Source organism: Geotrypetes seraphini, chromosome 1 (genome assembly GCF_902459505.1).
Source record: "Geotrypetes seraphini chromosome 1, aGeoSer1.1, whole genome shotgun sequence".
Classification (NCBI taxonomy): domain Eukaryota; kingdom Metazoa; phylum Chordata; class Amphibia; order Gymnophiona; family Dermophiidae; genus Geotrypetes; species Geotrypetes seraphini.
Genome location: NC_047084.1, coordinates 288,246,854 through 288,268,252, shown reverse-complemented (window position 1 = coordinate 288,268,252; position 21,399 = coordinate 288,246,854). Strand labels below are relative to the sequence as shown.

General features: G+C 41.2%; 1 protein-coding gene and 1 non-coding gene across 2 annotated transcripts in view; one reads left to right on the top strand and one right to left on the bottom strand.

Moving 5' to 3' along the window:
• Positions 1–6,579: 6,579 nt before the first annotated feature.
• Positions 6,580–21,399, bottom strand: part of C1H20orf27 (chromosome 1 C20orf27 homolog) — a 111,066-nt gene continuing 96,246 nt past the window's right edge. Inside the window, exons 5-6 of the mRNA XM_033953243.1 lie at positions 20,255–20,377; positions 6,580–16,906 (exon numbers count right to left, since the gene is read on the bottom strand). Coding sequence (XP_033809134.1) covers positions 16,806–16,906; positions 20,255–20,377 — 224 coding nt within the window. The 3' untranslated portion in view covers positions 6,580–16,805. The remainder of the gene's footprint in view (positions 16,907–20,254; positions 20,378–21,399) is intronic.
• On the top strand, positions 11,819–11,890 carry TRNAE-UUC. Its single transcript has one exon. It is a non-coding gene; the product is annotated as a tRNA-Glu (tRNA).

The following is a 21,399-nucleotide window of genomic DNA, read 5'->3' as shown; positions in this document are numbered from 1 at the left end:
TTAAATGAGTGCATTTTATCTGTTCTTACCAGGGGCTAGACTAGAACAATGGCCTTGAGGACCACCAATGGGTCAAGTTTTCAGGATACCTCTAATTAATGTACAGGAGAGAGATTTCTATACAATAGCGATAACAGGCATGTAAATATTTCTCATGCATATTCATTAAAGATATACTGAAAATCTGACCTGTTGGTTGCCCTCGAGGACTAGGTGTGAATACCACTGGGCTAGAGTACTGAATGTCAGCACTAGGAATCAAAATTAAGAATTGCAATAATAGGCCAGAGTTTGTTATTTGTACCAGATTTAATTCTGTTGCATTAAAAATGAAGAGGAACAGCCTGAACAAATGCTTCCTAAAATGTAAAAAAGTCAAGAGATGTAATGCCTGCTATAATCTCTTTCAAACTTTTCAGGTTGTCAACCGGACATTACTGCTTCTGCTGGTCTTTTTTATGTGCCTTAAACCCTACAGCACATTAGAAACTTTGTATTACTTTTCTATCTACCTTTGAATTATAGCCTTTGTAATCCCCAAATTTTATTTTTGTATTTTTATTCTTTCCATGGGATACACCAAATACAGATTTTGTGTGTATGTATAATGTCTATAACAACCTATTTTTGTAGGATGTCACTTACAGTGGTTACTAATTACTAGTGTATAATTTGATGAAAATAAAAGCATTATTATACTGACATGGAAAGTATTAGTGGGAGTTTCTTCTGATTTAAACAATACAAGTTTTTATCTGCCATGTATGCTAAAATCCAAAAAATCTTATTCATATCTCTAATGCAAATATCCATGTATATCATATTCAATAGACTGTCATATGATAAAGCCATAATTTTTACATAACATATGAATTGCCATACTGGGACAGACCAAAGGTATCCAAGTGGCCAACCCAGGCCACACGTACCTAGCAAATTTCCAAGTAGTAAAACAGATTTTATGCTGCTTGTCCTAGGAATAAACAGATTTCCCAAGCCATTAAATGGCCCATGAACTTCTCTTTTAGGAAATTATCCTAATCTTTCTTTTTTTTTTTTTAAACCCTGCTAAGCTAATGCCAGAGTTTAATTACTCATTGTATGAGGAAATATTTTCTCTGGTTTGTTTTAAATCTATGACTTAGTAGCTTCATCGCATGCCCCCTAGTCCTAGTGTTTTTGGAAAGAGTAAAACAAGCAATTCACATCTACCCTTTCCACTCCACTCAGGGCTCCTTTTACTAAGGTACGTTAGGGCATTAACCCGCGGAATAGCGCACGCTGAATTGCCGCATGCTAGACCTTAACGCCAGCATTGAGCTGGCATTAGTTCTAGCTGCATAGCGTGCGGTAATATCCTGCGTGTGCTAAAAACGCTAGCGCACCTTAGTAAAAGGAGCCCTCAGTATTTTATAGACCTCTATCATATCACCCCTGAGCCATCTCTTCTCCAAGTTGAAAAGCCCTAGCTGCTTTAGCCATTCCTCATAGGGAAGCCATCCCATCCCTTATCATTTGCGCTGCTCTTCTCTGTACCTTTTCTAATTCTGCTATATCTTTTCTTTGATACAATGACCAGAATTGTACAGAGACTGATGACAGAGTAAGTCTGTCTGAACATTGCCGACGCCATCCATATGGGCTGCAGATAAGGCCAAGAGATGACTCTCTGCCAAAGCAAAGAGCATTCGAGTCTCCGATCCCGGCCGAGGACTCCTCGTGCCCCCTTGACAGTAGACATAGGCAACAGCCATCACATTGTCTGAGAACACACCAACAGCCTTTCGGCGCTAACTCCCTCGGAATCGTAGCGGAGCTAATCGGATCACTCGTAGCTCCAGCTGATTGATCGACCATCGGCTCTCTCACTGTGTCCAGCGGCCCTGGACCAGGAAGGACATGCACACCGCTCCCCAACTGTAGACTCGCGTCTGCAGTCAGGGTCACCCAATCTAAGACCCACAGAGGGAGCCCTGTGGACAGCGTGACTGGGTGCGCCGCTGACAACAAAGGCAGCGCATCTCTCTGGGGATTCCACCGCTTCAGAAGCGAAAACTGAAGAGGACGCAGGAGAGCTCCTGTCCACAGGATTACATCTATGGTGGCCATCATGAGACCCAACACCTGCAGGTATTGCCAGGCCGTCGGTGTCGGGACCGCTAACATGTCCCAAATCGCACTCCTGAGTTTCAGTCTTCTGGATCCTGGAAAAAAAAAACACCCGGTTCAAACCTGGTTGACCCGGATCCCCAGGTACTCCAAGTCCTGGGTTGTCACGAGGCGACTCTTCCTCAGAGTGAGCACCCATTCGAGATGTATCAGCAACGACACCACTTGGCGAACCGCTGAGCGACCCTGCTTCCACTAAGGAGCTCTGATCAGTCAGTCATCGAGGTACGGAAGCACTAGGACACCCCGAGATCGCAGATGGGCAAGGAAGTCCGAAAGCCGCCCCCTGATTTGGGGGGTGGGGCCTCGTCAGAGACTCACCGTCATAAGATTCTCTTAGAAGGGACAGAAGATCGAGAGTTAGAAGGCTGTTGGTGCACTGCACCTCCAATGCAAGGTCTATAGGACACTCCAAAGTGCCACCCCACCGCAGGGGGTCCGGCATACTGATATTTGCCAGGAGAGCCGAAAAATTGGCTGTTCCGATCCCCCGGATGGACGAGATCCAGAGCCAGAAAGTGTCTGAGGCTTACGGTCCTACACACTCGCCATCAGGTCATCCAAACCCTGGCAAATACAGGCAAACCGTGGAAGGGTACCCGACCACTGTTGAATCCGTAGCAGTCTCCTGAAGAAGTACCCAGCTTAGCAAACATGGTCAAAATATCACAGAGTGCGGCTGCCAAATAATTCACTCCAGAAACCAGGAAGCCAAGGTCCCGAAGGACAACCTCCACAGGAACCTGACGAAGTTCAGTATGACATGCTCGGGCTACAGAGGAAGTGGCCATTGCAGTTCGCACTCCCGTCGCAGTGGATCAAAAGACGCTTCATAACAAAATCTAGTCTTCGGTCCAGGACATCCTTCAGGACAACCCCTCCTGCCTAGGACAAGGAGGTTCGTTTAGCGACCTGAGCCACTGCCAAATCCATCTCAGCGGGACTAGGCGCTTGAAAAATTACGAAACCATGGGATACAACGTAGCCCTGGCCCTAGCACACTTCAAGGGACCCTCTGGGGCCCCCAACCTCCAAGACATTTCTGCCAAGTCCGCATGAGCTGGAAATGCAGTGAACACATGTTCGAACACTCCGCCTGAACTGCAGAGTCTGAGTCAAGTCCCAATGTCCGCAGGGATTCAGAGATAAGATCAGGAAGGCAACTGGACTTAGCCTGCGCACCACCTGATACTCTCCCATATTGTGAAAATCAGATTTCTGGGAATCCCCGAGATCCGCTAGGCTAGTCATGTCAGTGGGACCCGCTGAAGCGCCATGCAACAGCAACGGCCTAGAAAGTGATGACAATAGCAGGAAGTTGCTGCTGACGTTCAGGCGTATCAGCTAGGGTTGTAATTGCATCGGTTTCAAGTATAGAAGTTAGGGACCGTATAAGCTGCAGTTTGTAAAAACAAGTTTTTACCACTGAACTGATTTGGTCATGAAAAGTTAAATCTTTATCTATGATTACCCCAAGTAATTTTGTTTCCATTTTTGTAGGGTGAGATTTAATGAAAATCTTTCCTGTTATTGTTTCGTTGTTTTTTGTTGAAAAAAGTAGACCACACGATTTATTGATATTAAGGGAAAGTTTATTTGAATGAAGCCAGTCACTTATTTTATCTAGTTTAGTATTGATTTCTTGTATTTCAGAGTGGTTTGTAGTATCAACGGGGTGAAGTAATTGAATGTCATCCGCATAAGCGAAAATTGTGAAGCCAATTGATTGGGCTAGAGTGAGGAGAGGGGACATAAAGATATTAAATAGCAGAAGAGATAGGATAGAGCCCTGTGGGACGCCATAAGTTTGAACGGTAGGTGGTGAGGTTTCCTTATTTGAGTGAACTTTGAAACTACGTTCGGTGAAATATGAGGTAAACCATGAAAGAGCTGGGCCTGTGATGCCAAGACGGTTCATGAGAAGAATGTGGTCTACAGTATCGAATGCAGCAAAAAGGTCAAGAGTGATAAGAAGAACAGATTTTCGGTGATCAAGAAAGTAATATATAGTAGAAATAAGACCTAGTAAGGATAGTTCAGTGGAGTAAGAAGAATGAAAGCCGGTTTGGTGTGGATGTAGAGCGTTAGTTTTATCAATAAATTCAGCAAGTTGGTTATAGATGATTTTCTCCGTTAGTTTAGAGATAAGAGGAAGGTTAGCGATAGGACGGAAATTTATTGACGAGGTTGAGTCTAAATTTTGTTTTTTTAGTTTTGGAAAAACAAGAGCTGATTTCCAAGCTTTAGGGACAAGGCTGTCAGAAAGACTTTTAGTTACCATTTCCAGTAGAAATGGTCCAAAGAAGGAAAATAATTTTTTAAGAATTGAGGGAGGGATACTTTCTGTTGAATTGTTGGGTGTATTTATAGATTGAAAGACTTTGAAGAGGTTTGCTAGAGAATGGGGCTTGGAAATTAGTACAAGTACTGAAAGGTAAAAGAGTTGTCTCATCGCTAACGTCTTGGGAAGATGTTTGGATGGGTTGTCCAAGATGAGATCTAATCGCCTTGATTTTCGTCTCAAAGAAGAGTGCGAGCTCTGAAGCAGATGGTTGTGTGGATAGTGGAGGGGGTTTCTTGTTAGAGTAAGGAGAAAGAGATTGAACTATACTGAAAAGTACAGAGGAATTATGAGCTGTAGTTATGAATTTTGAATAATATTCTTTTTTGGCTTGTTGTATGGCGGTTTTGTAATGAATTGCTTTTTCCTTATATAAGAGGAGAGAGTAATTCGATCGACTTTGGCGCCATTTATGCTCAGTAGAGCGCAGTTGTCGATGAAGGAGTGCAAGTTTGTCATTGTACCATGGTTTCTTATTTGGTTGTAATTTTGATGATCTTTCCTGAGGGGAGGGGGCAAGAAGGTCCATTAAGGATTGTGTTGAGGCGATCCAAAGGGAAGATTGTTCAATTGTAAGGTTACTGAAGTCTTGTAATTTTGGTTCAGCCGCCAGAGATTGTACAAGAGCCAATAATATGGAATATGAAACTGAATCATAATTCCAAATGGAGACTGGAATGAAATCGTTCCATAGTAGGCATAGTTAGAATCCAAAATACTTTGTAATAAGTTCCACTATGTATTAGAGCAGCACTGAAAGTGGCATGCTGAAAGTAAACGTATAATACTTTGAAGTATAGTACCTGAAGCATATTCAAGTATATGTTTAGAAGTCTCAGTATAATAACCAGGAAAATATTTAATGTGTCTTATCAGTAATGCAATAACAAATCAGATGAATAATAAACCCTTGCTAGAAGCATGTAATGAATCCAGCCATGCAGAGCAGAGGTTTGCAGCCATGCTGATAAAAGCTATTCTATAAAAAAGTCTCATTGCAAACAAACAGAAGTATACATCTATATCCTTGAAAGTGGATAAAGGTAGTATGAGGTGGTCATATTCCTGCAGAGATAACCTTGAAGATGGCTTAATAAATACAATAATCCTCTATATGTAAAGTCTAAGACAAATATCCCTTAAAAATTGATGAGTATAGAAAAGTTCTTTAACATAAAACCCACAATCTATTCACTGATCACAGCTGGTTGATCTATCTTTCACAGCTTCCTACTGCAAGAAACTGTCAGCACCAAAGTCAAAGCAGTACTATATAAGCTAAGTACCATATGGTTATATAATAAGCTGGTTTTGATGAAACAACATGGGCGGAAATTAGAAATATTGCCTTGAGAGGGAACTGACAGATTTCTATCACTATAAATATTAGCAAAAACAATATATAAAAAACAAAAAACATAAAAATAGAGAAATATAAAAAATATATATAGAGAGAGTACATAAGATAGGCAATTAAAGTACCAGTGATAGTTCAGATTATTTTCAAACCCAGTCAGCTGTGAACACTTGAGGTCTTTCAGCCTACAAGAAAACATAAATCTCTACACTACGGTACTTACTGAATAATACAGTTGTTATAGTGTGTCTGAATTCAAAAGGGCCTGGGATAGGCACGTGGGATCTCTCAGAGAGAGAAAGAGATAATGGTTACTGAGAATGGGCAGACTAGATGGGCCATTTGGCCTTTATCTGCCATCATGTTTCTATGTTTTAATTTGTGATGTAATGAATATATTTAGACATACATTTCCCAGATTTTTCTTTGAACCAAATGAGTATGTGGATATATTTTCTTTATACCCTGATCTAGAGTATGTTGAGATTAGTGGTACCTGCCAGGCAGCTAGGTTTTCTAAATGATAGTCTTTGAATACTTGGGTTTTTAAAAATAACTGTATGGCCACCTTACTTGTGTTTTAGTTCTATTATCTTGCTAAAGATTGACAATTATTGTGCATTAATATATCTAGAATGAACCAAAATGTGGCAGTGCTCACAGAGTTTGTTAGCTGATGACGACACTGTGAAACAAAACAATTTAAAAAGAATTGTTTAAAGTATCTACCTTTATTACAGCTAGCATATAAGCTTGCATATTTTAGCACTCTTTTCAAAGAGCAACTAGACTTGATTAAAATAATTGGCGCAAGTCTAGTCTTACATTTAATGAAACTATTTATACTGTTTTATTTTGAAGAATTTTCATATGGACAGAGAATGGTAGAAACAATATGTTGCTCCAAAATAGTGAAAAAATGTTCAATTGGCCTTCAATGTACAAAGGAATAAACACGAACATTTACAAAATAACTCCTTAAAATGGTCTAAAAAAATTAACAGGTCTACATCAAGGTTTCTCAATTCGGACCTCAGGATTTACTCAACCAGTCAGGTATTAAGGGTATCTACAATGAATATAACATGAGATAAATTTGCAGGCACTACCTCCACTGTATTGTGAATATTTATTTATTTAAAAAAAATTTATATACCGCCTGGAGTCTCAGCGGTTTCCATGACAACATACATAATAAACATGAATCATACAACTGACAAATATACATCATCCTGAAGCAATTAGCTCCACACACTCAAAACAAAAGAAAAAAAAATACAACCTAGAAAACTTCAATATTATCCAAATATGAAATAACAGAGGAACCGGAGCAGATTCAAAAGAAGTAGATCAAAAATAAGCATCTCCAAACAGCTTAGTTTTCAGCAACTTCTTAAAACCTGTAATGATCAGTACATAGTCTCAATTGACTAATAAGCTTGTTCCAAAGAGACATGCCCGCAAGCGAGAACATTTTCAATTTTGTTGCCACATACCTTACATTCTCAGCTGTTCGTGCTACTAATCTCATGCCCCCCTCAGATCGTAGTGCTCTATTCGGTCTATAAACCTCTCAGAGAAATGGAAACCAACAAGGTGCAGATTGATACAGGATCCGGTGCAACAAAGATAACACTTTGAACTGAATTATTTGTTCAATCAACAACCAATGAAGGCTTTTCAGCATGGTAGTTATATGTGTTGTCTTGAAAACCTGACTGGCTGAGTATGTCCTCAGGACTGGGCTGAGAACTACTAGTCTTTCCAGTCACATAGATACTATAAGATTTTGTATATGAAATAAAAGATTAGGTTATTAACTGGATAATCTTTGTACTGTTAATCTTCTCAGGAGTCTATTCATTAGGTGATCGATCCATTGCCTTGAACCAGCTTTTGCAAAAGTGTGCCACTTACAGCTTTCAGCACCTCCCACATTCCCAATGGAGTAAAGTACCCCCTTCAGTTTGTAGCAAAGCAATCAATCTCCACTGGAATAAAATACAAAGTAGAAGAGGTATAGGGAACTTCCCTGCAGACAAACACTCTGCTCTGTAACTCAGAACAATCATTAACAACAATTCATAACATAGAAGCAATAGTGAACCAACCTGCTGTGTGCAACAAGCACTAACATCAAAGGAACCAGAGGCTTAACCAATCGCTTACATATACAGGATTTCTTTATGCTTAGTCATCTGGCTGCCCGCAAGACCAAGGACGCAAAGGTGGTGTCCTCTTAAGCTGTCATATCCACTCTGTAAAAGTAGTTGCTCTATCAATCTCTGCAGGAGGAACTGCCCATGAAGATGCAACACTCGTAGTCGAGTGCACCTTGAGAGAAACCGGCAGCTGCTTGCCACAGGCGATGTATGCCAATGAAATGCCCATGCAAATTCATCTGGCTATAGAGGCCTTGGATTCTGGTCTGCCTCATCTGGACCGGCTACTTAATACAAACAAATGGTCTGAAAGACTAAATTCATTGGTCTTTCCAAGTAGTGAAGTAAAAATTATTTGTTCACCCAGTTTGTGTAAAATTCTATCCTGCTTTTTTACCTGAGCCTGTGGGTTGTCAAGCAGGCAAATGAACCTCTTGATTAATGTGGAAATCTGATATAATCTATGCCAGCCTCTGTGATCCTGAGAAAGGGCTCTCTGCAGGAGAGAGTTTGCAATGCTAATATTCGTGAGAGACGATCTCCACCAGGAACATCATGTTCATCGTAAGATCTAAAATGGATGCATCCTACAGGGACTCATATGGAGCTTTAGTGAGGCCAATGTTAAGATTCCAAGATGAAAAAGGTTGTCAGAGCGGAGGCTACAATGGTAGAGCACCTCTTAGGAATCTGGTCACATCTGGATGACTGCCAGCGAAACCTTACCTCCTTGCGCCTGGGAATATATTGTCCTGTCACTTGTACCTTGAAGGAAGTCACTGCAAGTCCTTTTTGTAGACTGGCCTGCAAAAAGGTAAGGATATTTGGAATGGGAGCTTTAGCTGTTCCACCGAGTGTCTCTCACATCATTGTTGAAATGCCTTCCACAATTGTAAAGGGCTTTCTAGCCCAGAGGAGAGTGGCAATAATCACACCTGAGTAACCCCTATGAACTAGGGACATGTGCTCAAGCACCATGTCACAAGACCAATGCCTGTGGATTCTCCAAGGGAACTGGCCCCTGACTGAGAAGCCTGTAACGAAGAGGGAGCTTAAGGCTCCTATCGCTTTAAAGCTGTACTAAGTCCACATACCACATTCAGTGAGGCCAGTCCGGGGCTACTAGAATCATGAGTCCTGGATGAATCATGATCATGCAAATGACCTGCCCCACCCCATTCCCCTCCCATGGGCCAAGGTGGGAAGACATAAAAGAGTCCCTTGTTGGGCCAGGGCTGAACCAATGCTAAGCTGCCCGGTTCTGCTCTTTGACTGAAGAAGCACCTCACTTTTGAGTTTTTTGGCCAGAAATCATCAAACCCATTACCAGTCTTCCCCAGCGACGCATGAGTTCAAACACTATTTGGAAGAGAGATCATTACCCTGAATCTAGGGTTTACTGACTGAGAAAATAGGCCTGAACATTTTCTACTCCAGCCATGTGGGCAGTAGAAAGGGCTGGTAGATGGGTTTCCACCCACCAGAAGAGCATCTGAGCCTCCAGATGTAAGGGAGCACTTCTTGTGCCTCCTTGTGTGTTCACATATGCTATTTGCTGTGGCATTGTTGGAGAACACTCTTACTGCTCTTCCCTCCAGGACCGTTTCTAGAATTCTCAATGCTAGCTGAATGACTCGGAGCTCCAGAAGGTTGATGGACCATGCCTTCTGATGGTGAGTCCACTGGGTCTGATTTGAGTGGTCCCTGCAATGTGCTCCCCAGCCAAACAGGCTTGCATTGGTTGCGAGTCACCCACAACGTGATTTGGAGAGGCCTGCCCTTCGACAGGCAGTTTCCTTGAAGCAACCAGTGTAAACTATTCTTTGCTGTCCCTAACCAGATGAGCTGCATCTGAAGAGGATGATGCTGAGGGGACCAGTAAGACAGAAGAGCATCCTGGAGAGACCGCATATGGCCCTGGCCCAGGGAACAACTTCCAGGGAGGCTGTCATCAAGCCCAACACCTGAAGGTAATGCCAAACAGCACTGGCTTAATGAAAAGCATCAAGTGTCAGCTTTACACTACTCTATTTTGGAAATTCCTGTTCTGTCTCGGGGAGGCAATTTGAAAGCTAGGCTGCACGCTAAAGAACAAAGTTGGATCTTTAAATTGGGCACATTACACCCGAAGGGGTTGAACAGTGAGATCGAATGGTGGGCTTTTTTATAGCCCCGCCTCGCTGAGTTGAGCACTGATAATGGCTCCATTCTCTTAAAATTTTCCTAATTTTTTCCAGCTTTTTCATTTTTTCCAAGCTTTTTTATTATTTTTTTTATTTTCTTGTTCCCGATATTTTCATTTACCTTTAGTCATTCATGACTGAAAGTGTTTCATCTATGGGTTAACATCTCGCAGTTGCCTTTTAAATTTCCATCTGATGTAATGAAGTTCTATTTTATCCAGTGGAGTATGCCAATGACGTATCCACATGATCAAATACGTGGTGACGTCTAAGGTTTTTAAACAGCTTCACGGCGTCCTTGCAGCCGTTGTAACGAAAGGAGGAAGTTAATTTACTGGCGAGTATGCAAGATGTGTGACAACCTTTTTGGCGAGTCCTTTTTCTTTAGCTATGATCTACTTTAAGTATTTATAAGTTAACGTGTTTTACTTTTACTACGAATAAAGCATTCATTTAATTATATATTCCAGCGACCACATCGCCCAAATTTAGAAAGCTTTTTTGAAACACAGTCGGTTCCCTGAAGCAGTACTGAAACGTGTCACGTTGGAACCCACAAGCTGAAAGATAAGTTTGCTATCTATACTCAATTTATCAGTGCAAAAGTATATCCAATAGCCTGTGAGGCATTTCAAGTGAAACATTCACCAAACTTGATTATTAATTTCAAACTGTTTTGAACATGCGATGATTGGGTGGTGAGGCAGTAGTGTTGGGGGTGTCCCCTGTTATTGCCTTCATGTCTCTGAGCATAAGCTCTATCAGCAGTTGATGTACACTTAAAAACAGTTTATGACTTGAAGAATGATTATTTTATTGGACTTGAAGCAGTAGAAATTGGCATCGCTGAGAGCTCCAAGATTTGCTTCTTGAGTTTCAGTCTGTGTGGTTTGCTGTATCAAAATGAATCCCCAGATGTTCCAGACTCTGGATCGGTTTTTATTTTGTTTTATAGCACGTCCTTCCCAGGAGCCCAGAACGGGTAACGATGATATATTCACAGAAATTTTGAGGCAGTACATTCACAATATTAGGAGGCATAAGATGAAATGTACATTTATATTATACTAACAGGTGGAAATAGGGAGAGAGGGTAGATTCACAATGAACTGAATGCAGGGCAGCGAGGAATATTCACAATACACTGGGGAAGGGAGTGAGGGTTACAGTGGAACATTTACACAAGGCTGACTATCCAACTCGACTTCTGTAGTAGATCCACTATCTGCCCCACTGCCTTCTCAACTCTGGCTTAGATGAAGCTCTGATCAACCAATCATTCAGTTGGTTGATCCCATTCTTTGGAGATGTGCCGAAAGGGAGAGCCGCAACTGGACATGCTCCTGAAGTACATTAAACCTCAGATTATTTCCTGTGGCCCACATAAATGGGACTATACAGATATGCTTCCATCAGATCTAGAGAGGTCCAAGTTCGACCTCCAATTTTCTGCACCTTTCTTGGGCACAATGAAGTAAATGGAATATCTGCTGGAGCCCGATTTGTCTTTGGATACTGGTTCTATGGCTCGAGTATCCAGAAATCATCTTTTGAGTCCTAAAATACACATGTATATATACAATACACATACATTTTTAAGCATCTGTCCCATATGGTCTAGTGATTAGGATTCCTGGTTTTCACCCAGGTGGCCTGGGTTCAACTCCCGGTATGGGAAAGGTTCATCTTGTATCCTGTTGTAAACAGCTTTGTATTTCAGTATCCTGATCTAAACATTTGTTTCTTGTTGCAGACATCTCGTATTCTCATTGCTTGTATCTTCTTGCAAGCCGCTCTGAACTTATGTATCCTGTTCCAAACATGTGTATCTTGTTGTAAACATATGTTTCTTGCTGTCAACATTGCATACTCTCATTGCACGTTTCTTGTTGTAAACCGCTTTGAACTTATGGTATAGCGGTATATAAGAAATAAAATTATTATTATTATCTTCTCTTACTAACCAGTGCTGTCCTCCCCATGGAAATCTCAGTTCCTTTTGGCACAAGCTTTAGTTAATATATGTCTTTCTCTCCTACCCCTGCAATGACCTAACAGGTCTATACATTACAGGATGCATGCTAGGTTAAGCAGCTGTATTCGCCACTCCACTCCCCTCCCTCGAGAACCTGAAGGCAGAGGAGAGCCGACTACCCTAACCATCCCTTTCAACTGTCGCTTGGACCCTGCCTTTTTCTGGCCATCCAGCTGGAGAATCCAGGAACAAGTCTGCTGAACGGTGAGAACACTATCTTGTGACCTTCTCTGATGATGGCCAGCACCCATTGGTCTGAGGAAATACTTTTTACCCCCTACTCCCTCCAAAATGCAGACAGCCTCCCCCAATGTGTGGAGGCACAGCAGCCAACCTGGCATCATTGGGACTTTTTGGAGGGTGGATTGTCACGAGACCCTGAGGGTCATCAACATCTGAAATTGCCATATCGCTGTCTGTATCCCTGGAAAGATGTCTGAGTGGAGGAACTCAGGTTATAGTGGCGAGAACGATGGGAGGAACAAAAATTACCTCTACTTCCTCGAGGGGGGGGGGGGAGGGTGGCAAGATCTGCTTTCTGGCAAAGACTTAGGGTGGTGATCTGCCACATTGGCCATAAGGTCATCTAGGCCTTTTTCGAAAAGCATCTGCCCCTTAAGCTTGCTTTGGAGGCAAAATTGCCCACCCACTGTCTGATACAGAGCATTCTGTGGCAGAGACCGCATACATGATACCTTACTCGTGACCCTGATAATGTCATATAAGGTGTCTAAAATATAATCCACTTTTTCCAGCACCAGCTGGAGCAGACACCTCCTCTGCAGAGGGATTCAGTCTCAATCTGGTATGACAGGCTCATGCCGCAAAAGAAGCTGCTGTGTTGATTTCCAAAGCTAGTGCTTCAAATTATCTCTCTAAGACCATGTGCACCTTGTGGTCTTGAGCATCCTTTAACATAACTCGACTCTCACTCGGGACAGCTGTGTGTTTAGTGATCTGAGACGCCACAGAATTCAGCTGATTTACCAGCTGCTGGAACTCCGGAACCATCAGACAGAGCCTGGACATAGCTTTTGCCACCTTGAATGAGCCTTCTGGAGTCTCCCACTGCTCAGTAACTTAGGCAGTGATTTTTGGATGCACAGGAAAAAGGAGGACTGGTTATTCGAGTCACTCATGAGCGTGTACTATGGAAGGCTCCGCTTCAAGCTTAAATTCCTTAATCACTTCTGCTATGAAATGCTGAACAGAAAATAACTTGGACAACTGGCATACCAAAGGGCCGTCAACCTGGCCAAGTGCCAGAAGTGTATCTTGGCTGCTAGACCCAAATAGGGAACCAGATTCCTCCAGGATTGACTCCGAGACTTGTGACTATAGAGGCATGGAGTCTGATCTCCAGTCCATCTCTGAGTGGTCGCTGGAACTGGGGGCCAACTTGACTTTTGATGGAGAGGGCTCAGGAAGCCGAGATGCTATCTGGATCAACGGTGGTTTACTCTCCAGCTGAACAGTATGGCCTGTGCCTGTTAAAAAGACACTCCACATAAGATTTACAAATTCCAGAGAAAAGCCTTTTGCAGGGGAGACAAATGAGTCCTGCAGAACCTCCAACTGGACTTTTGTGGGTTCCAGACTTCCACACACCTGCACTTCACATAATTTGGGCTCCGGTCAGGCCTTTTTCCTGGACCCACAATGGTTCTTCAGCCCTGGAGGACATGGATGGAGCTAAGCTTGAGGCTCCCACCCCTCCCTCGTGTGTGCCACAGAACACGGTACATGGAGCTACTCCACCGGCTATCTGGCACAAACTTGACATGAAAGGGTGTTAACACACCCTGAGGAATCTCTCTGTTGATTTTTACAAAAATTGAGGGGTTTTGAGACAGTTAGAGGCTTCAGGAAAAAAAGACTGTTTAAAATGCGAGATGGCCTCCGCCAGAAAAAACTGCACCAAAAACAGCCCATGAAGACTTTCTGAAAAACCAAAAAAAAACCCCACACTGAAATAGGGTTTAGGAGATGGGGGACCTGAACCCTGAACCCCTCAAAAATGGAAATTTTTGACCCCCCTCGATTTTCCCATAGGAAAGAATGGGGCTATACTCACAGTACTGTAAAGGTTCCTTCCTGCCAGCTTTCCATGCAGCTGGAGGGATCGGAAAGGGCTTTCTACCTCAGACTTCCAAGAAACTGCTCCAAACCAGGAAATCTTCGGGCTGCCAGTTGGACAGACCCCAACTGAGAACTCCACCCCTCAAGGAACCTTGATGATAGGGGTGGGGGGAAACAGATATGCAGCCAGCTCTCTGATACCCTGAGGGTTTTACTCAGGGTGCCCATAGCCTGTGCTCAAGCCTCTGAAAAATTCAGAAGACAAGCTGGCTTCCTGAGGAATAGACCCCCAAGCCCTGAAGAGAGAGACATCAGATTGGCTCCACAGGTCCACCCGAAGGTTTGCCCTGCGAGCTGCAGTCCAGCTCTGCAGAACCTGTGTCCTTTTCCAGGCAGAGAACCCCCAAATATGGGGTCTCAGTGTACCAGTCTCCCCAAAAAAGTGAACTTACAACCAAAAATAATGAACACACAGTTTGTTTGCAGAAAAAAAAAATGAAGGGGATACTACATGCCACTAGGAATATGGGAGGTGCTGATAGCTGTGAGTGACACACTTCTGCAAAGCTGGCTTACGGTGATGGAATGATCATCAAATGTATGGATTCCTGAGATGTAACAGAATTGATCTTTATAATGTATAGACTAAGTCACTCTTCTCAAAATCATAATTTCAACCTTTAAGAACTCCATGAAAACCATGCAATGGCTTAAGCACAGCAATGCTACTCTGCCATACTTTTCTGGATGCTACAATGGGATTTTTCTTTTCATTTGTGTGAGTGTATATGTTTTGTTGCCCTCAGTTCCCCAATTCTTTCCTCTAAGTTCTCTCTTTTCTACCTTTCCTTTTTTTGCCTTCCTCTGATAAGCTGTATTCCATTTTCTGCTTCCTTTCATCCTAACTTATCCCATTGTTCCTCTTTCAAATACTCTCTCCCTTTATTTCAGTCTCTTTCCCCTTCTACTATTCTTCCTCCCACTCCTCTCATCCCCTTCATTTCAACTAGTATGAATTATCTCCCAATCCACTATGTCTAGCCTCCTCCTCTCCTTTTTCCCTATGACACTTTTTTCTGTGGGAAGCTACCTTGGCCAATAACGATTTCTTCCTTAGCTGTCCCATGCCATAGTAGAATTAGCTGTAATTGTGCCCCATCCCATTAAAGCATTTTGTATTTACTGATCTTGTAAGTGCATTTCTCAAAGGCTGTAGCTTACTACTCATAAGTACACCTCAGAAAGCAAAGAAAACATGTGAAACACATCTGTTTGCAATTTAAATCAAAAAGTGTTGTATGTTACAAAAATAGCTATTTTAATTTCTAAAACAGAGTAGAAATAAACACATTGCACATCTGCAAAGCAAGCTAATGCAATATTTTAAAGTCTAATTATTTTAAAATATTTGTATTAATACCAAAAAGACAAACATATGACTTCCTCCCTGTACTTCTCAAAATTAAACTATATTTTCATTTCTAGTGTATCTTCCAAATCAAATGACAAAAGTCTAAGAAAGAACATTCAAATGCACTAAGATTACAAAAGTATATTACAGCAGCTAAGGAAATTAACATTGTTTTCAAGCTGTCATAGTTTGATACAAAGGCACTGTGCCATGGAATTAGGGAGATCATGGCACAGCCTCCCACATATGTTATCTATTCCATGATGAACCATCATTTACTCACCTCACATTAGGTTTTAGTTCATCATGTCCATCTCCCCTAAACGCAACAAATAAAACATTACTAATTAAAGACACTATATGGTTACAGCAGCAAGATTTTCTGCATTTCAGGAAGGCAACAGTTAACTTATCCCATTACATACTTTTGAAGGCCATTTTCTTTTCCAGTACACTTTTCAGATAACAAAACTATATACAAAACAATTTATTTAAAAATAACTCTGTGGTATAATCAAAAACTTTATGGATGTGTTTAAAAGAAGTGGTTGTGTTACACATGGCATTATAAAAAAGCACTTAGCAAAAGGAAAAGGTAAATAAAACAACCATAAATGATCAGAAGCTTAGCCTAGTAATTCTTATAAGTTCAGCACGTTAAATACTGATTTGTTAAAATAATAGTTTATTGTATGTATATGCTTCATATTAGCATATACATTATAGAATGTAATTCAAGTCAGAAAAATTATTATAGAAAGCCCAGACCACATTAGCAGAAGTCATGCCAGTACTGGTATATACCATTAGTGCATGCTGGTATTTCAGTATACAACAGAAAATCAGGTGATTTTAATGCTTACAGTTTAAATAAAGCATGTTGTACAGCTCTCAAAACCCTTATTCTTAACCACCACTAGTTTTGTTTTTTGAAAAGTATGGCATCCGGAGGCCAATAAAAAAAACTTCTTGTTCACAATGCCAAATTCTTCAAATCCCATAGAACTGATATTCTTTAAACAGATTTAAACTAGTGGACTATGCTGTTCCCTATCTGTTCGCGTCTTGTTAATCAGACTCATGTTCGACACTGTGTTCTGAATTAAAGTCCCGCTCTGAGCCAATGCACCTGACTCCTTCCAGCAGCATTGGAGTTCCATGGTGCTTATCTAGAAGAAAAAAACAACAAACTTATTATTCTCTCACAAACAAAATTATGAATTTAAAAAAAACCTACAGTTGACTTTAAAAATAGAAATATGTACAGAAAGACTGCAGATAGAGACCATATAGCTTATTTAGTCCATCCATTTACACCAACTACTAAGTTCTGTAATCCCTTCTCCCTCAGAGATCCCCTGTATTTCCCATGCTTTCTTGAACTCAAATACTATCTTTGTCTCTACCACCTCCAGCAGGAGGCTGTTTGACACATCCATTCTTTGATTTAAAAAAAAATATTTTCTTTGAATAAGACTACCTTCCTTTCACTCATCTTATGCCTTTGTCTTTCAGTGCTTTTATAACATGGAAGTAGTTAAACCTCTGTCATGTTTCTCATTTTCTCTAATGCAGGGTTTCTCAACTTCTTCAAGCCAAGTAGTACCCCCTAAGTCTCACACATATCAACTAAGTGCCCCCACCCAAGCTCGTCCCAGACCTCACCCCCATAATAGTACTAATTGTAATGCAATTTCTTCTATCCATTTTCATATAGACACAAAATAATCTTATTAATACATAATGGTAGCCACAAAATTAAAAAACCCCACAAAGCACACTGTACACAGAGAAAATCTTAATAATTTTTTTTAAAAGATGTCAAGGCAAATTACTTTGAAATATGCAATGTCACCTCAGTAACAACTATAGAAAAATAGACAGATACAGTGCAAAATATATAGACAGTGGATATAAATTCTCAAAACAGGCACATTTTGATCACTAAATTAAAAATAAAATCATTTTTCCTACTGATTTCATTAGTCTCTGGTTGCGTTTCCTTCTGACTGTGCATCAAATATTTATTTATTTCTGCCTCCTGCATGCTTCATCTCCTCTGGACCTCACTCCCTTACCCAACCAACATCTTTCTTTGTCCCTCCATGAGTCCAAATTTTCTTCCTCTCTCCTCCACTCCTACTGGCAACATGTCTCCCTCTCTCCCATTGTCCATCTGTCTTGAGAGATCAAGGCATCTCTCCCACCCCCTTTACTGCCACATCCAACATTTCTCCCCGTCTCATCTCCTGAAGCATGTGCAGCATTTTTCACCACTTCCCACCAACCCTATGCCCACTTCTCCTTCTATCACCCCTCTCCAGCACCATGCCACATCTATCCCTCCCATCACTATGTCAATATTCCTCCACCTTGGATCCCCTTCAATCTGTCCCTCTGTTCCCTCTCCACCACCATACCCAACATTTCTCCTTCTCATCATTCTCTCTCCCATGCATCTCTACCTCTCTCCTCTCTATGCCCAATTTCCCTCATATCTTCCATCTCACTCTACACATATATATGAGGTGCGAGCCAAAAGTTCCCAAAAAGATACTCTCCTGCCACAACGGAGCGTGCTACGCTGATACGCCACTAGATGTTACCTCTGGTATCACTAAGGAATTAGTGTGAAATTTTGTTTCAAACTGGGAAAGAGAGCAGCGGAGACCCATCAAATTTTAAAACGAGCATTTGGGAATGAAGCTATGGGTCATAAGCAAACCTACAAGTGGTTCAAGCAGTTTAAAAATGGCAGAACATCCGTGGACGATGAACACTCCAGACACCTTTCAACTGGGATCACCAAAGCAAATGTGGCAAGAGTTCATGAAAAAAATCCATGAAGATCGCCGTTTAACAATTAACGACCTTTGTGAAGCTCTTGGTTTGTCATTCGGGACTTGCTGGTGAATTTTAACTGATGAACTGGGAATGTGCATGGTTCAAATAATGATGTGAAAATGACCCAAACTTCATTTCTCAGATCATTACTGGATATGAAACATGGGTATATGGCTATGACCTGAAACAAAACAGCAATTGTCTCAGTTGAAGTCACCAAATTCACCAAGACAGAAAAAAAGCACATCAAGTCTGGAGCAACACGAAAACAATGTTGATCTGTTTTTTTGACATCAAAGCACTTATCCACAAGGGCAGATGGTGAATGGGCTGTTCTACTGCGATGTTCTGAGGCATCTTAGAGAACAGGTTCAGCGGAGACATCCAGACATGTGGCGGAACAAATCTTGGGTGTTGCAAGATGACAACACACCAGCCCATTCCTCGCTCATTGTGCATCAGTTTTTGACTTCCACATACACGACTGTCGTTCGCCACCACTCTGCAATTTTTTTTTGTTCACAAAAATGAAGCTCAATGGAAAAAGATTTGAGATGGTACATGAAATTAAGAGGATAACACAGGATACAATCAAGGAAATGACAGAAAATGACTTCCAGAGGTGCTCCAAACATTACAATCGCACTGGGACCAGTGCATTAATGCAGCAAGGGACTACTTTAAAGAAGATTCAGTCAGTTGTCATACTATGTAAGAATATAATTTGTAATAAATAAATTCTGGAAACTTTTGGCTCGCACCTCATATATACACACAAACATATATAAATATGTTGGGGAGAGATCTCCTAAGCTCCAGGTTACCAATCATCTGTAATCCCACAACTTCCTCAATGGCTTGTCCATATAGGAGGTCTCAATAATCCCCTTAACTCCCTTGTTTGCCATTCCCCCTGTGTAGCAGAACGCCGACGACCCCGCCAACCCATACCCTTGCGCAGCATCTTTCTCTCCCATTCCCCCGTGCAGCAGAACCCCGTCGACCCTCCCATCGCGAGACTGACATACCTCCATTCCAAACAGTGACACGGTGGCACCGGGAAGGCCACGAAGCAGCCTGTTTAGTGCTGCCGCCGCCGCTGTTTGGAACAGAGGTATGTTGGCCTTGAGGTGGGTCAGCGAGGCTCTGCTGTGCGGGTTGGGAAAGAGGGATGGAAAGATGTTGCGCAAGGGGATAGGTGAGAGGGGAGACAAGATACTACACGGGGGGGGGGAATGGGAAAAAGCACTGCCGCTGATGAATCGGGGCCATTCAAAAGGGGCTTCAGGGGTTGATTCAACTAGGGCTTATTTTTGGGATAGGGCTTATATTAGGACCTACCCCAAAAATCATGCTAAGGCTTATTTTCGAGGAAACATGGTATTACTGTCAGCCGAATCAGAACAAGAGTATTCAAAGTATTAAATCTATCAAAAGGTAGATAATACGAGTATACAGGTATGTATCGGTAGCTAAAATTGCGTGTATGTAGGTTTATATTTATGCATTAAAATCATTCTGAATGCATTTTTTAAACTGTTAGAGACATTATTTAGTGGATGGAACATAACATAGTAACATAGTAGATGACGGCAGATAAAGACCCGAATGGTCCATCCAGTCTGCCCAACCTGATTCAATTTAAATGTAACAGACACTTATGGTGTACCTACCCAATACTCTAGCTTTAACAATCACTTTCATGCAGAGATTATCATCAGTTTTACTTGACATTATCATTTCTTCTCTCTGGACTCCTTCTTTATAAGCAATATACTCACATCTGATGCTATGTCCTATAAAGAAAAACAAAATAACTGTATTCATGTGCTTTATGTACTCTCCTTCAGGGAATATTTTTAACTTTTTTCTTGTACATAACTTTCACCTAGAATTTAATTAAAGCCTAGAATTACTTTCTTTTTAAACTACAGAAAACAGCACAATAAGTTCATAGTAAAATAAATTGTCTATAACTAGTATATCTTATAAATCTAGCTATAAGCTCTGCAATGGTGAAAGTACTATGGTGAGCACCTGAAAGCAAATTTATGATCGTATTCCATATACCCTGTCTTACCTATTGTACTTGAATGTACATCACTTCAAAAGCTTTTGGGCTTGTAGATGGTATGAAAAATTAAAATTTAAAAAAAGAAGAAATTTACTATTGTCATCAAATGTGCAAAAATAGCCAATCTGGAAACATTGCTTTCTAATATTACCATATAGTCCCCCCATATAGATGTGCGGATTTATATAGCTGGATTGGTCCATTTAATAAAAGTAATTCTTATTAATTTACTTCTGTATGTATACAGTTTATTCCAAATTTGTCATACTGTTTGGCTTAAACAAGAATATATCAGTGAACAATGAAAAATACAAAAGAAAACATAAAAGAAAAGAACTCCAATATAATAGATAGGATAATCCACAAAATCAAAAAAACACATCAAAAGAGAAGGGCTACATAGAACTTCACGGAATTGCGGTATATAAGCTGTTATTATTATTATTACATTGAAAAAAAGGATAAAAATAATCATAAGCATAAGTGCAGTGTTGAGGAAAAGTAAAGATATTTATCTGTAGCAGGCATTATATTCTCTCATGTGGATGACATCAACAGAACCTGGCATGGACACTGTCATGTGCACCGTTACTTTAAATCTTTAGACAGTGCCCATACCATGCACGTGCCAGTGCCTTCTTGCCCAATGGTGGCTTATGTGATCATCAGTTTAGTAAAAAATGTTAAGAAGCCAACTAGGGGATGTGGGCGGTTTGTGAAAATATATGCCTACTGTCTCAGAGA